The sequence below is a fragment of the Acinonyx jubatus genome, chromosome A2, assembly GCF_027475565.1.
Source record: "Acinonyx jubatus isolate Ajub_Pintada_27869175 chromosome A2, VMU_Ajub_asm_v1.0, whole genome shotgun sequence".
Taxonomy (NCBI): domain Eukaryota; kingdom Metazoa; phylum Chordata; class Mammalia; order Carnivora; family Felidae; genus Acinonyx; species Acinonyx jubatus.
Window position 1 is genome coordinate 51307827 of NC_069383.1, and position 17485 is coordinate 51325311.

At 36.8% G+C, this 17485-nt stretch overlaps 1 protein-coding gene across 2 annotated transcripts in view; it reads left to right on the forward strand.

Moving 5' to 3' along the window:
* Nucleotides 1-17485, forward strand: part of CA2H7orf31 (chromosome A2 C7orf31 homolog) — a 42171-nt gene that overhangs the window by 7350 nt on the left and 17336 nt on the right. Inside the window, exons 3-5 of one of the 2 annotated variants that reach the window (XM_015081018.3) lie at nucleotides 3991-4167; nucleotides 14457-14528; nucleotides 16576-16605. In XM_015081018.3, the coding sequence (XP_014936504.2) occupies nucleotides 3991-4167; nucleotides 14457-14528; nucleotides 16576-16605 (279 nt within the window). The remainder of the gene's footprint in view (nucleotides 1-3990; nucleotides 4168-14456; nucleotides 14529-16575; nucleotides 16606-17485) is intronic. The other variant, XM_053218298.1, reaches the window with a different exon arrangement.

A 17485-nucleotide genomic window follows, 5' to 3' on the forward strand; every position in this document is an offset into this window, starting at 1 on the left:
CTTTGTACCCATCACCTCACCTGTCTAGCCCATCCCTCACCCACCTCCCGCCATCAACCCTCAGTTTGTTCGCTATCTTTAAGAGTCTCTCATGGTTTGTTTCCCTCTCTCTTCCCCCCCTCCCATATGTTCATGTTTCTTAAATTCTACATGAGTGAAATCATATAGTATTTGTCTCTGACTGACTTATTTCACTTAGCATAATATACTCTAGCTCCATCCATATCATTACAAATGGTAAGATTTCATTCTTTTTGATGGCTGGGTAATATTCCATCATGTGTGTATTATGTATGTATATGTATATATGTATGTATATTTATAGATGTATATATATGTGTGTCTATATATGTGTGTGTATACACACACACACACACACACACACACACACACACATACACACCACATGTTCTTTATCCATTCATCAGTCAATGGACATTTGGGCTCTCTCCATAGTTTAGCTATTGTTGATAGTGCCACTATAAACATCAGGGTACATGTACCCCTTCAAATCTGTATTTTTGTATCCTCTGGGTAAATACATAGTAGTACAATTGCTGGATCATAGGGTAGTTCTATTTTTGAGGGGCAGGGGCCTCCATATGTTCTCCAGAATGGCTGCACCAGTTTGTATTCCCACCAACAGTGCAAAAGGGTTCCCCTTTTTCCACATCCTCGCCAACATTTGTTGTTTCCTGAGTTGTTAATTTTAGCTATTCTGACAGGTGTGAGGTGGTATCTCACTGTGGTTTTGATTTGTATTTCCTTGATGATGAGTAATGTTGAGCATCTTTTCATGTGTCTGTTAGCCATCTGGATGTCTTCTTTGGAAAACCATGTCTTCTGCCCATTTCTTAACTGAATTATATGTTTTTGGTGTTGCATTTCATAAATTCTTTATAGATTTTGTAGACTAACCCTTTATTAGCTATGTCATTTGCAAATATCTTCTCTCGCTCTGCAGGCTGCCTTTTAGTTTTGTTGATTTCCTATTTTCCCTCTTATGGATCTCTGGTATTTCCTATCTTGTTAATAACTAGTCAGTTTCAAAAAAAAAAAGTATTTTTCTTCTTTTCTTTTCAGCATTTTGTTTTGTTTTAGTCTGTCTCCTCCAGGTAAATCAATAAGGTCAGACAGAAATAGATTTTAACTTCTCTAAGAAAATTTAACCCAAAAGTGTAATTGATTCCCCTTTTAAGATCTTCATGTCATTGTCTGCTCTCCAGGAAAACCACCTAGACAATAAATATCTGTAGCCCATCATATATTTGCATTATATATTTGCAAGACACTATGCTTTATCTTGGGGATTTTGTGGTGAGTATGGCAGAGTCCTTGTCTACAGTGACTTGTCCTTTTTGCTGTGCTATGGAAACTGTGATGAATCAGTGTTCTTTGTTCTCTACAACATTATACTGTTCATCTCTTGGCAACAGATTACCAGCTTATTATAAAAGGATAAAGCTTTGAAACAGCTAGGTGAAATACATGCATAGGACAAGCTATGTGGAAAGGTACCCAGAACTTCCACGCTCTCTGAGTGCACTACTCTCCCCACATTGCCATGTATCCATCAACCCAGAAGCTCCCTTCTCAGTACTTTTGGTTGTTTTCAGTGGGAAAGATATTCCAAATAATCTAGACAGCCATAACTGGAGACTTAAGTCATTAAATCCTTACTAATTAGGAAGGAGATTTTTTGTCACGTATTCTTAAGTGTTTTGTGAGGCCTTCTAGGCAGAAGCTTCCATTCTTGTGTCAATGGCTACAGTCCAGGAAACAAATCCATCTCTCTGGCTTCACTCATGCATGCACTCATTCAAAAGACATCCACTGGATATGTTCTATAAAGCATGGTTACAAGAGTGAACTGGTTAGAGTCCTTGCCCTCCACTTCCTTGTTAAGAACGAGCAGGAAGAGCCATGTGAATTACCACTTTTTAAGATCAGAAAACCCTACCAGCCAACTTATGAAATTTCCACATCTCCAGCCCACTGAATGGCACAGTTATAAGGGATGAGAAAACTTTAGCATGCATAACAATCATCTAGAGGGCTTATTAAAACAGATTACAGGGGCGCACCTCCAGAAATTGTGATTCCTAGGTCTGAAGCAGAGCCTGAGAATTTGTATTTCTAGCAAGCTTTTAGAGAGATGCTGATGTTTGGTCCATGGTCCACACTTTGAGAACCACTATGAAAGGAGCTCTAGATAAAGCTTAGGAGCAAATGCTTCTGCTCCTTTGCAGGACTCTCCATTTTTAAAAATCAAAAGATAATCCACAGCCAAAACCATTCAATGGGGAAACAATATTCTTTTCAACAAATGGTGCTGGGACAACTGGATAGCCACATGCAAAAAAAAAAAAAAAAAAAAAAAAAAAATGAAGCTGTATCCTTATCTCACACCATGTATAAAAATTAACAACAAATCAACATGGATCAAAGACCTAAAGATAAGAGTTAAAACATAAAAACTATTAAAAGAAAACAGGGGTAAATCTTCACGATCTTGGATTTGGCAGCATATTCTTAGATATGACACAAAAGCACAAGAAATAAAAGAAAAATTGATAAGCTGGACTTTATGAATATTAAAAACTTTCGTGCCCCAAAGAACACTATCAAGAAAATAAAAAGACAACATATAGAATAGGAGAAAATACTTGTAAGTCATATATCTGAGAAGGGACTTTATCTACAAGTTTTATACCTCAGTAATAAAAAGAAAGCTCAGGGCCCCTGGGTGGCTCAGTCGGTTAAGCATCCGACTTCGGCTCAGGTCATTATCTTGAGGTTTGTGAGTTCGAGCCCCCATTGAGCTCTGTGCTGACCGCTCGGAGCCTGGAGCTGCTTCAGATTCTGTGTCCCCCTCTCTCTCTGCCCCTCCCCTGCTTGTGTTCTGTGTGTGTCTCTCTCAAAAATAAATAAACGTTAAAAAAAATTAAAAAAAAGAAAAAGAAAGCCCAATTTGAAAATGGCAAAGGACCTGAATAATACACATTTCTCCAAAGAACATACATGAAATGGCCAATAAGCACATGAAACGATGCTCAACATCATTAGTCATTAGGAAAACGCAAATCCAAACCATAAAGAGATACTACTTCACATGCCCTAGGAGGGCTATACAAGAACCTAGAGATGGACAGAAAGTAGATTAGTAGTTGCTTGGGGCTAGGGTGGGAATGGGCAAGTGTGGAAATAAACAATGGCTAAAGGGCACAAGGTTTCTTTTTGAGGTGATGAAAATGCTCTAAAATTATCGTATGATGGTTGTACATATTTGTGAATATACTAAAAACCACTTAATTGTATACTTTAAATGGATGAATTGTATGGTATGTATATTATATCTCAATAAAGATATTTAAAAGAAAGAAGCACATGGAGTACAACTACAAATCACCATCATCATCATCATCATCATCATCTGTAGGCCCTCAAAAATTTAACCTCATTCCTTCAGCAATTCGAGGATGCCCAAGTAACCAGTATCTATCATAACGTACCCAACACTGAGAATTCTGTGTTTTAAAAATGTAATCTAAAAATAATTTTAAAGCTGTAGGAATTTTAGTTGTTTGTCTTAGTGTGTTCGGGCTGCTATAACAAAGTCCTCCCGACTGGGCGGCTTCTTAGAAGCAACATTGATTTCTCACAGTTCTGGTGGCTTGAAGTCCAGGATCACTGTGCCAGCATGGTTGCATTCTGGTAAAAGCCTTCTTCCTGGTTTGTAGCTGGCACCTTTTTGCTGTGTCTTCACATGGAGGAAGGGGCTGGCAAGCTCTCTGAGGTCTCTCAAGAGCATGAGTCCCATTCATGAGGGCTCCGCTCTTGACCTAGTCACTGAGTAAAGGGCCCACCTTATACCGTCACACTGGGCATTGGGATTTCAACACATGAATTTGGGGGACACAAACATTCTGACCATAGCATTCCATAGTATTCCATGCTGAAGTGATTTCAAAAGTATCTCTTTTTTCACAGATATCAGGAATTAAGGGAGTCATTCCAACAATGTAGACTTCCATGGGGTGCTGACAGAGAATATGGTGGGGTAATACCCATTTCACTCCCTGAGGAGCACAGGCCAAAATGTGAACCTCCTCATGTCATGGGCAAAGGACATCAGCATTATGGATTTGGTGGAGAAACCTGGCCAAGGTAAATAAACTTCCTGCTCTTTACATAGAGATCTTTATTTTGCATTTTTCTTTGCTCTTTGTTTCCATTGTGAGTCTTGTTGTTAACTTAAATCTACCTCCAAATTTATTTCTTTTACTATTTATGAAAAGACACAGATGGAAAAACTAATTATATAATTTCTAATTGTGAAATCTGTAAAAAAGAAATCTGTTTATGGATATCTTTGCTATCCTGAGAGATGTTCAATTATTGTGATCAGAAATTTTGATTAATTCCCTTGCTAATCACATTTTATCTAAAACTATATGAGAATATTCCAGAGAGATATTAAATTTAAAATCTTTTTGCTTGAGCAAATAGCTGGCCTCATTTGTGTAGATGTTGTTGAGTTTTGGAACTTTTGATTTCTAATTTGTTCATCAATCTGTAGTCATTAGAATCTACTGGGCATTGTTTTCAAGTAATAAAATATTTCAATAATCACTTGTAACTCTTAAAGTCACTCAGCGACTTTCTTCAAAACATATTAAAACTGAAGAGAAAGCAAAAAAAAATCTGAGCAGCAAATTAAATGTCACATTAACTAGTAAAAATATGAAATTTTAAAAAACTATGAAATTTACTCAAAGCACAATCTATCAAACCTTCCCACAGAGCCTACCTACTCCTGCTTTATCCAACAATCCTGCTTACCTGGCTTACTAACAATCTAGCTAACTAGTTTTTTGTTCTAAAGCAGTTTCAAAAAATACATTAGGAAAGACAAGCTGCAGGTAGAAAGAGAAACAATAATGACATGTGGCAGCTAACAACCTTACTGAATAAAAAGCAGACAAATGAGAAGGCCTGTCAGTCCAATGGGAAAGCTGCAAATACTGACATATTACAGATAGCAAGGACCTCAAGATCATGAATTCATCCAACAGATTTCTTCAAGTCCCCACTCTCATGGAACTTACGTTCTAATATAATATAGAGAGATTTATAATATTGTTGTACAGTAGCCACATTGTTATCCTGGTTTTACAATACATGGAGACCCAGAAGCTTCAGTACCTTTCCCTGGATCACACAACTGTGAAGTTGTGGAACAGGGACCGGAGTCCAGATTTATTTGACCCCAAAGACCAAGTTCTTTTCATCTGTCCATTCTGTTCATCATTCACTCCAGCTATTCATTTATTCAGCAGTTTTGAGCATTGTTCTAGACTAGGGTTGTATGTATCTCTTTACGGACTCTGCATCTATTGTCCTCAAAATTTACATATTAAAAAAACACACAACATTCTAAAAGGATCAGAACTGTACTCACAGAATTCAAGAATGTAAAAGAAGAGCCAAAGACAGGTTTCTTAAGGGACATCCAGTTTGAAATGAGAGGTTTGTGTCTGGTGCCTCACTGAATGCAGCCCTAGGCCACTGGGAGATAAAGCACTTGTTCCAATTAGAATGCCCATCATCCCTGGCTCAGAAATGCAGGTTGCTGTACTCTATTCTCTTCACAACTATGTTAAAAGTTATCACTTTGGCATATTTATCTTTTAAAAATATATTTAGGACAAAGTCCTATTTTCTGATACAATGCACATTACTTGGCAAACAACTACAGAATAGGTTTTACTTGTCTCCTAATAGGGAATAACTTCTGTCACAATATTTTCCTTTCTCCCCAAAAAGGGCCTTTTTGTTTAATAACAGAATATTTTCCAGCTCTCTGAGGAGTCAAGCCTCATCCCGGTCCATATAAAATCTTGCTCTAACAATCACACCCTACCACCTTCCCTAATGGGGATTTTCAGTGGGGTGCTGTGGTGCCACACATTCACCCCATCCTCATGGGGAACAGGATCACCCCTTTGCCTCACCAACCCTCCACTCATATGACTTTATAAATTGAAAGTACCTGCTTCTGTTTTTTTTTTTTTAAGTTTATTTATTTATTTTGAGAGAGAAAAAGAGAAAGGGAGGGAAAGGGAAGGGGCAGACAAAGAGGGAGACAGACCCCAAGCAGGCTCTGCACTGTCAGCACAGAGTCTGACATGGGGCTCAATCTCACTTTGTGAAATCATGACCTGAACTGAAATCCAGAGTTGGACACACAACCCACTGAGCCACCCAGGCGCCAAGTACATACTGCTTAGGAAAATGTCCAGTGAGAGGTCCTATGGTATGTCGTGTGAGGTTAAGTTAAAAGAACATGGCTTACTAATGGAAATATAATCATATGCATTTATATATGCATGTTCCAATGTGATGTCCCTGTCAACATCAGTATTCCTTGCGGCATTTCATGACATAACCTATATCTAATTAAAACACTTTTAAAGGAACTTAAACAATATCTACTTAACCAAGCTTTGGAAATTCAAAGTGAAGTTGTCATCACCTAACTCAGCATCCATTCGCTTAGAAGAATGAAGTTACAAAGTAATAACAATTTATAGCTTTGTTTTCACTTCCATAAACACTTCTTCTTGTAAGTTTGATAAAGTAGCAAAGTTTTTACTTTGTTTAAGAAAAAGGAAATGAATCTTCCTCTAACAACCTGGCAAATGTTAAAAAGCTGTTCAACAGATATATAGTGCTCTGTGAACTAACAAATACTTTGAAACTCTTGCTACCCAGCACCCTTTAATGATGACACAAGTAGTAGTGGTGGTGATAATGCCTGCAGGTTAATGCTTATGAAACAAAATCACGGAATATCCCTCTCCTGTTACCTAACAGAGAAATAAACAGGAAATTCACCAGCAGCCCCCAAATAAGAAAAGAAGAACGACTTTATGCCATTAATTTTAATGTTATGTCAAGAAAAGAAAATTCCATGTCATTTATTACAGTTTGTAACTAAATGTTTCTCAAGAGGGCATCTGGAGCAGGACAGTTCTTTGTCCCGTACACTGCAAGATATATATCATCTCTGGCCCTCAACCTGTAAATACCAGTCTCATTCATTGTGACAACCAAAATAAAACCAGCCACACATATTTCCAGACCCCTGGAAGTGCTGCAGGTCCAGAGAGAAGACACACTATTGGTTGAGAGGCATTATACCTAACCCCATCCCTATATTCCAAATGCATACTGAGACGAGTCAACAAAATCCTGATAATTCTCCAATTTGAAGAGAAGATTAAGACTGAGCAATCCTAATAGGTAATCCTATTAGAACTGAAGAAAAGCCTCAAGAGTAGAAGCCTCTATTTTAAAAACAACAAGATCTCAGGGCGCCTGGGTGGCTCAGTTGGTTGAGCGTCCAACTTCAGACGCTCGGGAGATCATGATCTCACAGTTCATGAGTTTGAGCCCTGTGATGGGCTCTGTGCTGACAGCTCAGAGCCTGGAGCCTGCTTCAGATTCTGTGTCTCCCTCTCTCTCTGCCCCTTCCCTGCTCATACTCTGTCTCTGTCTCTCAAAAATAAATAAACGTTAAAAAAAATTTTTTTTTAAATAAAAACAACAAGATCTCAAGAGAGATGAAGTTGTGCAGAATGTGTGCTCTTCCAGAACACTGTGTTGACCTAAGGGAATGAGTAGAAGCCGTGGGTATGGCTCCTTCCCTAAATGAAAGGAATGAGCCTTACAGAGGACATTTAATAGGACCTTAGCAGTACCAAGAGACTCGGATTCCATCTGACACAATCTCAGCACTTAACTCTCTGTCCCTTCCATCCCATCAGGCTAAAGAAATATGGAGAGAATAATATTCAGTCATCAAGCTTGTAGCACAGACAGAAAGGCAAACTTATTTCAGATGACAGGATCAAGAATTCACCCACACTAGATCAGAGCAAATAGCTGCATTTAAACAGAGCTGTTCAATTAAATACATGTAATATGAGAAGAAATGATGAGGCATCAGGAATATAAAATTATATCTATATCTATATCTATAGCTATATCTATATCTATATCTATATAGCACATTAAGAAACTAGTCTGAGAAAAAACATAGCCCAGGAAACAAAAGTAGATTCTCTCTTTTTTTTTAAACTACATTCTTTATAAAGGGACTAAATAAGTATGTGAATCTCATAAAAGACAGGATGATTAGAAAATAGAATATTATAAAAGGGAAGACCACAAAGCTTAGGGAAAAAATAAGAAAAACACACAAAAGCACTCACAAATCTAGTAGAAAAAAAAAGAAGCAGCAAGAAACAGAATGGATGTGACTGAAAACTGATATAATGGCATAAAGACAATAAATCACAGAGAAAGCAGAGAGAAAAGATAAGGATATTAAAGCAATAAAGGAAAAAGTTATGGCTATTAAGAACAAGCATAATTATCGTAAGGAAAACTGATGTCCCAAATGCAGAGGATCTAACAAGTAAAACAAATAATAAGTAAATCTAACAGAAAAAGGTACTCAGAGATACACAAGAAAATTCCCTTGAAATTAAGAACAGAATTAAGAACTAAATTCTGAAAATCAAAAGCATATACCATATAATGGCAAAAATAGAGTGGAAGTACTGACATTGAGATACAACCTGGTTATTTTAACAAGAGAGAGAGAGAGAGAGAGGGAGAAAGAAAGGGAGAGAGAGAAAATGTGAGTGGGGGAAAAGAGCACAGAGAGAGAGAGAGAGAGAGACAGAGAGAGACAGAGAGAGGGAGAGAGAATCCTAAGCAGGCTCCACGCTCAGCATGGAGCCCAATGTGGAGATCTATCCACAACCCTGGGATCATGAGTTGGGCCAAAATCAAGAGTCGGACACTCAACCACCTGAGTCACCAGGCGCCCCAATATTATTTTATTCATAAAGAAAGAGTTCTCTCAACATTCAAGCAGGAAAAGCAAGGCACCTACAAGAAGGAAAAGAGGCTGGCCTCAAGCATCTACAGCAGCATTCAACTCCAGAAGACCTATCTTCAAAGGTTTGAGTAAAAGTAAACATAACCCAAAGATATTGCATAACAATTGTCAATCAAGCATAAAGACTACATACAGGCAGAATTTAGAGTAATAGCACCCAATGAGCCCTTCTTAAAAAACAAAAAAAAATCTGAAAATGAAACTTAACAAACCAAAAAATAAGTCAAAATAAAGAACTCAAGAACAGAGATACTGTGATAAAAGGGTTGATGATGAACATTGAATCCATTCAAGCATGAGATGTCTGGACACTAAATGGTGAGCCCTGAATCCATTCACATGGTTGGGAAAATTATCATCATACAATTAGGTAAATGTTATAAACCTTGGCAAACTACAGATTAACTAAACAACCAAAATGGAGAGATCAGAGAGAGAAAGCAGAAGCGAGTGAAATGGTCTCACGCCTGAGAGTCAAAATTACCTAAGAAATAATAATGACTCCCAACATCCTAAATGTTTCAAAAACGTTTTCTTACTTTTACATGAATCTTTTAGAAATTTATGTCTATGTAGTGAAGAGATATACTTATGGTTCAGGAATTCCTACAGTTTTACACTGCCATCTGTTAAGTGCTAATTAATTTTTTTAATTTTAATTTTCTTTTAGAAATTGAACATTCATCCTATTCTTGAAACTTTGATTCTGACTACAGCTGTCCATTCCCCCATTCTTATTTCCTTACATCTACTTTTTAAAGAGAGACAGATATCTAGAATCATGTTTTACATGGTAGTATTTATATGTACTTTTTTGTAATTACTTAAACCTTTAAAATGAGAATGATGCCATTTCCATAAAAACAGAAAACAATCTCTTTTTTAAACAACAGCATTAATCAAGTACTTGTACTTGATTAGCCACACATTGTGCTAACTGCTTTATAGACATTATCTCATTTAAATTAAATTATATTTGACTTTTTCACAGTAAAACCACTTTTGTTCTTTTTTAAATTAAATGTTAATTTCACAAGGTATCCATTTGTATGTGTCAGGAGTTTTAGTTGCAAAAACAGAATCGGTTCTGACTAGTTTAAGAAGAGAATCTACCAGAGGATATTAGGTTAACTCACAAAACTGTGGGAGGGCTAGAGAAATAGGCTAATTGCTAAGCTTCCAGGAATAATATCCAGACTCATTCTCGAGACTCGCCTCATCAGGGAAGAGCTTCTGCTAAAACTGGGCGGCTCTGCTGCTACCTTATTAGCAATATGGATGCCCCTCTTGAAGCCTGTGTTTTTAGGCTACTCACATTCAAATCAAAGTCTGGTTGCAGATATGGATGACTGGCTCGCTGGTTGCTCAAGGGGCTGGAAAGTTGATTCTTCCTGGGCAAGTGGGATATCCAAAATGTGAAAAACTAACAGAATACTGAGAGGGTACTGTAAAGATGTTAGCCACCTGTCCCAGTTGACTGTCACACTAAATAACAGCAGCAAAAACAGTATCATGCTTTCCTATTCAACATGTGGTCCATGCACCAGCAGCATTGAGTACCATCTAGAAAATGATAAATGCAAAATCTTGGACCCCACCCCAGATTGACTGAGACAGAATCTGCATTTTAACAAAATCCCTCAGGTAATTCTAACATGCAGTGAAGTTTGAGAACGGCTGCCAGTGTAAGAAAATGTAAGACGTTTTCATGAAAATGCACTCACCTCCCCCAACGGGAAAACCCAGAGTCTCATCAGTGCCTGCATCCAGCTCCAAGTCCAAGATCTCTGGGTGATGTTCTCCTCTAGTTCAGTCATAATCTTGCCCTGACAGTTCACAGCTACACACTTAATGAAGTAAACCGTCACCAACACCCTATATAGAATAATAAGGAAATAAGGGAGAAGGGTGAATGAAAAAATAAAATTAGTTAATATATAAATATATTATATATAAATATATTATAAACTTTGTAGTAATTATATATTATGGTATATAAAAACATATAGAAAAATATACTAAGTGTGTGTGTATATATATAGAATATATATAGAATATAGAATATATTCTATAGAATATATATAGAATATATAGAATATATATAGAGATAATAACATAATTATATACATAGCCAAGTTCACTTGCCCTCAGCCAGCACCTGGGCTGGTACAAGTTCATTACAAGTGGGGTACCCCCCAATGTTGTTCCTGAGAGATCTAAGCAATTAGTGGTTTTACCTGTGTGAGGCTGCTCCAGTATTCCATTAAATTTATGCCACTAGAGGCAATACTAAGAGGTGTCCAAAAGATTCTTTAGGTTCTAAAAATATTTTTCCCCATGACTGCACAGCAACAGTCCTCTTGCCCTTGACATTCAGAATCAATCATCCCAATCTACTTCTTGCCTGTTTTCTCCAATCATAAGGAGCCTCCAATTACCACATCATCAATTCAGCTTCCAATTCAGTAGGACCATTGTGTCTTCTCATGGTAGCATTTCTCCCTTGACCTCAAACCCAGCAAAACTCAAGGGGGTTGGGAAGGAAGCAACATTTTTCTCAAGTGTAACAGTAAGTATAATAGTGAGAGGTTCCACTCCGACCCTTTGCTTTTTAGACCATCCGTTCTGGCTATGAGAGACACCACTTCTTGGCCACTGGTTCAGAGCATGTGCCACACTCTTTAGGACAAGCTGCAGCCACAAATGAATCTTCAATAAGCTATTCTACATTCTGTAAATAGGAGACCAGTAAATCCTTTAAATGCAATCATTGCCTTATTTCTTTTGTGGTAAATTGAATTCCTTAATCGAAAGTAGTATTTTTTAAGATAGCATGCAGTGAATAAGGCATTCAGGAAGTCCACTGGTGATGTAACTGGCAGAAGTATATAGAGAAAGAAAGGGAAATCTGTCTTTAGAAGTGTCTACTCCTGTGGGGATAAATCATCTCTTTCATGATATAATCAACCTCCCATCAGGTGGCTGACTAGTACACCCAGGGAGAGTTTTCTCTATGAAATACTTAGGGTTAGGGACACCTGGGTAGATCAGTCAATTAAGTGTCTGACTCTTAATTTTGGCTCAGATCATGACCTCACCGTTCATGAGTTCAAGCCCTGCACTGGGCTCTGTGCTGGTAGCACAGAGCCTGCTTGGGATTTTCTCTCTCCCTCTCTCTCTGCCCCACCCCTACTTGTACTCTCTCACTTGCTCTCTCTCAAAACAAATAAATAAACATTTGAAATACTTGGGATTAGTAACCTCCACTGGCAAACTCAAATGTTGCCAGGTCAGTTTGATGAGAAGTTCACGTTGTTGAATCTACCTATAACTTCTGTCCTGCCTCCATGGTAATTTAATTTATGAAGCCACCGAGCAAGCACTGTGATGACTGGAGAAAGCCTGACACTCACAGAGTTGGTCACTTTGTTTGCCTAATTACGAAGCACATCCTCAACTGTAGGACTCTCTTGGTTAGGACTCTCATGGGGTACAAATAACCCTCACTACTCTAGGGCCATTCTCAAAGACCGAGAAAGCAAGCTTTTTAGAACTTTGGGTAGATGAGATAAAAGACGGGTGTTTAAAAGATACCTGGAGCCACAAGTGACAGTTGAGCACTACAATGTATATTAAAACACTATAAGCACCAAGAGCAAAAGCTAATGTAAACCATGAACTTTAGGTGATAATGATGTGTTGATGCAGGTTATCAATGGTAACAAATGTACCACTCTGGTGAGAAATAGTAAAATGGGGAGGCTAAGCCATGTGTGGGGATAAAGGGTATGTGGGAAATCTCTCTACCTTCTCTCAACCTTGCTGTGAACCTAAAACTGCTCCAAAAATACAAGTCTTTCTTAAAAAAAAAATTTAAAAAAAAAGTCAAAGACAAGGTCCAGTCTCCTTTGACCACTGTCACACCAATTCCAGTTTCCTCCCTAGAAGGAACCATTGCTGTCACTTTGGTGTACATTCTTTCACACCTTCTGCACATTTATATAATTATACATGTACCCCTTGAAAATATATGTATTATACAGTTTAAGTGTGGAATCGCTGGATGTATAGTATTAGGCAACTCGGTTCTTTTTTCGCTCTCTGCAATCTAAAGACTGTAAACACAGATCGATCTAATTCATTTTAATTTCTCATTGTGTCTACAATACAGATGCATCAGAGATTATTTAGCCATTTTCATATTGTTTCCCTTTTTTTGACATTAACTATATGTAACAAATATCCTTCTTGTACAGTTGTACAGGCCTCCTTGAGCTCATGCACAAATGTTTCTCTAGGGAAAATCCTAAGTGAAAGTTATGAGTCACAATATATGAGTATTTTTAATTTTATTTTTTTAACTTTTTTTTATTTTTTTATTTTTGAGACAGAGAGAGACAGAGCATGAACGGGGGAGGGGCAGAGAGAGAGGGAGACACAGAATCAGCAGCAGGCTCCAGGCTCTGAGCCATCAGCCCAGAGCCCGACACAGGGCTCGAACTCACGGACCGCGAGATCCTGACCTGAGCTGAAGTCAGACGCTTAACCGACTGAGCCATCCAGGCGCCCTAAATATTTTTAATGTTAGAGATATGGCCCAAATGCTTTATATTTTCATGGTAGTGTGTAAAAGTATCTATTTACCCACACTCCTGGCCAACTGTGTTATATTATCAAACTACATAATTTTTGCCCATCTAGTAAGTATAAAGATTATCTGGTTATCAAAATTCATTTCTCTGGTTGAGTACTTATGTTCATGTTTTCTTATGTATGGTCATTTACATTCCCTTTTCTGTTCTTACTCTTTGCCCATTTGTACTGTCTTTTAGCTATAGGTTCTTACTAATTATATTCTAGATAGTAATCCTTTATATATCTTTATTGCAAAAATTTCTTCCAACCTTTGTTTTATTTGAGTTTTTGTGTTTTTTTTTTTTTTTTTTAAAGTAAGCTTCATGCCCAGCATAGAGCCCAATGTCGGGCTTGAACTCACAACCCTGAGAGCAAGACCTGAGCTGAAATCAAGAGTCAGACCCTTAACCAACTGAGCCACCCAGGCACCCCTATTTCAGTTTTATTCCATCCCGTATTCAAAGGTTTTCTTCTGATGTCATAAAATTTCCTTTTGGATTTTGAATTTAAAAGAAAAATCTCATTTAAAATGTTTTCCCCACCACAAAGAAAAAAATACATTCTTACATATTTTAATATTTGTATGTTTTCCCTCAAATATTTAGATTTTTAATCCATCTGAAATTATCTTTATGCATAATATGAAATGAAAATTTACTTTTTTCCAAATGGCTAATGATTTTTCCTGCATTGTTTACTGAAAAGTAAATCCTTTGCCACTGACTTAAAATGTCACCTTTTCATATACTGAATTTCCATAAATACATGGTTGTTAGTCTATTCATCTTTTTACTATCTGATAATCACTGTATTAATTTAAAAAGATGTTCTATTTAATCTTTCTTTTCAGAAAACTTCCTATTGAACAATTCTATTATTTGACACAGAACAAAAAAAGTGACATCTATGGAAATGATTCTTTGTAAGTTTGGGGTTTCTTTTCCTCATAATGGACCAAATAGCTTTTTTAAGTGAAAATGTGTTATATGAGAAATAAAAAAGCTCCCAAATGGGAACTTTTAGAAAAACAAAAGTGTTCTTTTATTTTTCCAACAGAGATCATTAATAATAGAAACAAAGACCAAAGAAATAAAAATTTAAAAAATAAACCAAAACCCACTTACAGTTTGTAGCAACTAAACAAAGAAAAAATACGAAATATGGAATAGTAATTTTCAAAAGAATTCAAACAAGTCATCTGGGTCCATTTCTCTGCCTTTGACCTAGTTAATCTAATAAGAATCTGTTAAATTTCTTAAAAGTTTCATAGGAAATGCCCCAGCACCCTCAGCAAAATTTTTCACCAGGATATTATGAGAGGAGAGGATTATCATGACAATTTACAAATAATTTGTAATAAAGTTACTCCCTAAGTCTCCTTTTTGGATAAGGAATATTTTTTAATTTATCCTTTGCTTACAGGAATTACTTTCCAGCATATTAAATTATCTTTCCTCTCTGCAATATTCCGTTATATATATTTAAAAAGCATACTTCTTAATTTTCAGATAAAAATAAAATACTGACAACACTGAAGCAACAAGGAAAATATCACTTCTTTACCTTTATTAGAATTGTGAGGAATTTGTGTAGATAAGAAGTAAATATAGAGTTCAGCCACAAGAGGGAGCCAAAAAGACGTGAAATCTGTGGTGGCTACTAGGTCCTATTCATTTATCCCTTTGAGATCAGTACACTTTGAAAAGTAAATGTAGAGTGCAGCAGTAAAATAATGGACTGGCTTAGGTCAAGGGCCTGGGTCTCTGAGCATTTTTAATTTTCATTTTATCCTTTCAAACTTGAACTTTTTAAAAAGTTTTCCTTTTTAAAAATGTTTTCAATTTTGAATCCAACTGATTTTAGATATACACTTGTCAATATCATAGCTAAATTTGTCACATGAGAAAAATTTTAGATGCTGATTTAACATTTCATATATTGTAGTCAATCTAGTAACTCGGAATTCCTTGGATTGTTAATATTCATTGCCCCCGCCTTCCCCAAATCAACCATAAATATAACTGGAAGACATGTTTTTTGGTTTTGTTTTTTAGTCCCAAGCCTGCAAACTTGGAGTCCAAATAAAGAAAGACATAAACCTGTTAAGATTCATCTGAATTACGTGTTGATAATACACTGTGGAATCAAAACATAATATAGCTTATGTACCACTTTCTAAAGAAACATACAAAACTTAACCAGCACACTTCATTTTGTTGACCTCTGCTATCAACAGATAACATTCTATTCACTTTTTTATGCCTGAAATATTTCAGAAATATCTGCATAGGCTGAAACTAACTGTTGAATCCAATAGAAGTAGGTGACAGGCCTGTAGTGTGGACTTTGTTCCTGGGCTTCAGTATTATTTCTTGGCAGGCAGGGCTCAGGGTAAATAGTAAAGACGTAACTTTCAAATGAACTGATTCAGAAAAGACATGCCTCCAGAAACGTGTTCAGGTTTGTTCCAGCCTTTCTGTCAACGGGGCAACATTTATGATCGTGATAGATCAGCAATCCTGGGCAAAGGGACAAAGCACACACAGTACTTCTATATCTTGTCCCACCAGGCCACACTGAGGTCACTTGAGGTCATGTAATTGCACCACATGCATGGTGGCAGGCTGCCTGCAGCACTTTGGCTACTGCCTGATTATGAGGGTGAATGTCAAAATCAGAGCCGCATTATCATTGGAAGCAGTCAGTCCTGCACCTGCACTGCAAATAGGAAATGCAAAATGGGTAGTGAGTGGGACTGAAGTTAGATTGATCAACAGAACTGAGATATGAGGATATCATCCCTCTGACTGGTATTCAGTGTTCCAGAAAGTCAATCGAGAATGTTATCTTAAAGACACTGTAGTTTGAAAATGGGATACATCTTTATTTTTAAGCAAATTTCTAATAGGAATGTAAGCTTTGAAAAGTCCTTAATATAAATTAGGATTTGTTTCCTGTTTTTACTCTAGGATGCCCAAACCACCTAATGCAACAGTACAGTAAGTATATACTTAACATTTTCCTTCCATGTTATAGTCAAGTAAAAAATATTGGCAATCCATGTCTCAGTGTGAGTACAGATGTGACTTTTCATGAAAGACTTTAACAACTGGGAGAAGAGGATGGTATTATATACTCTGCTAATCCTTTCTTAATAAACTTTTTAATTTAGTACAGTTTAAATTTACAGAATTATTTGAAAAACAGTACAGAGTTCCTATATACCTCATACCCAGTTTCCCTTATTAGCAATATCTTACATGTAGGGTGTATTTGTTACAAATTCATGAGCCAAAATTGATGCATTGTTATTAACGAAAATCCATACTTTATTCAGATTTTTAACAAAAACAGCCTTTGTACTATATATATAAAATATTGAACGAAATCTCATACATAGATTCAAGACAGAGTCCATAGCTTTTGAGTTTTAGAGTAAAATATGTTTTGCTAAATCATTACCAGATATAACTTAATATTATTAACTAGGAAATCGTTTCTAGAATCTGAGGGGGAAGAAAATTCTGCCTCAATCCCAAATGATCAGAATTAAGTGGGCCTCTCCCTGCCTTTGTAACTTCCACCTTTTACCCCTTCTTCTCAAAGCAAAACCCTGGCCACAGACAAAACCAGAAAGACCCAATAACTATGTATACACGTTTTGCAAATTTACTTCCTATTAGGGGGACCAATCCCCAGGGAAAAAAATGTCTTACGAAATTCTTTTGGTTCTGTTTTTGTAATTTAACGTGATCTTGGCCTTTGGAATTTGTATTCTAAATTAAGAAGTCAATCTCTACTTTCTGGTCATGTCTTTGTGATGAACAAGATACAAGATACAATGAAAACCAAATGCCTTTGTTGGGCAGTCCTAGCCAA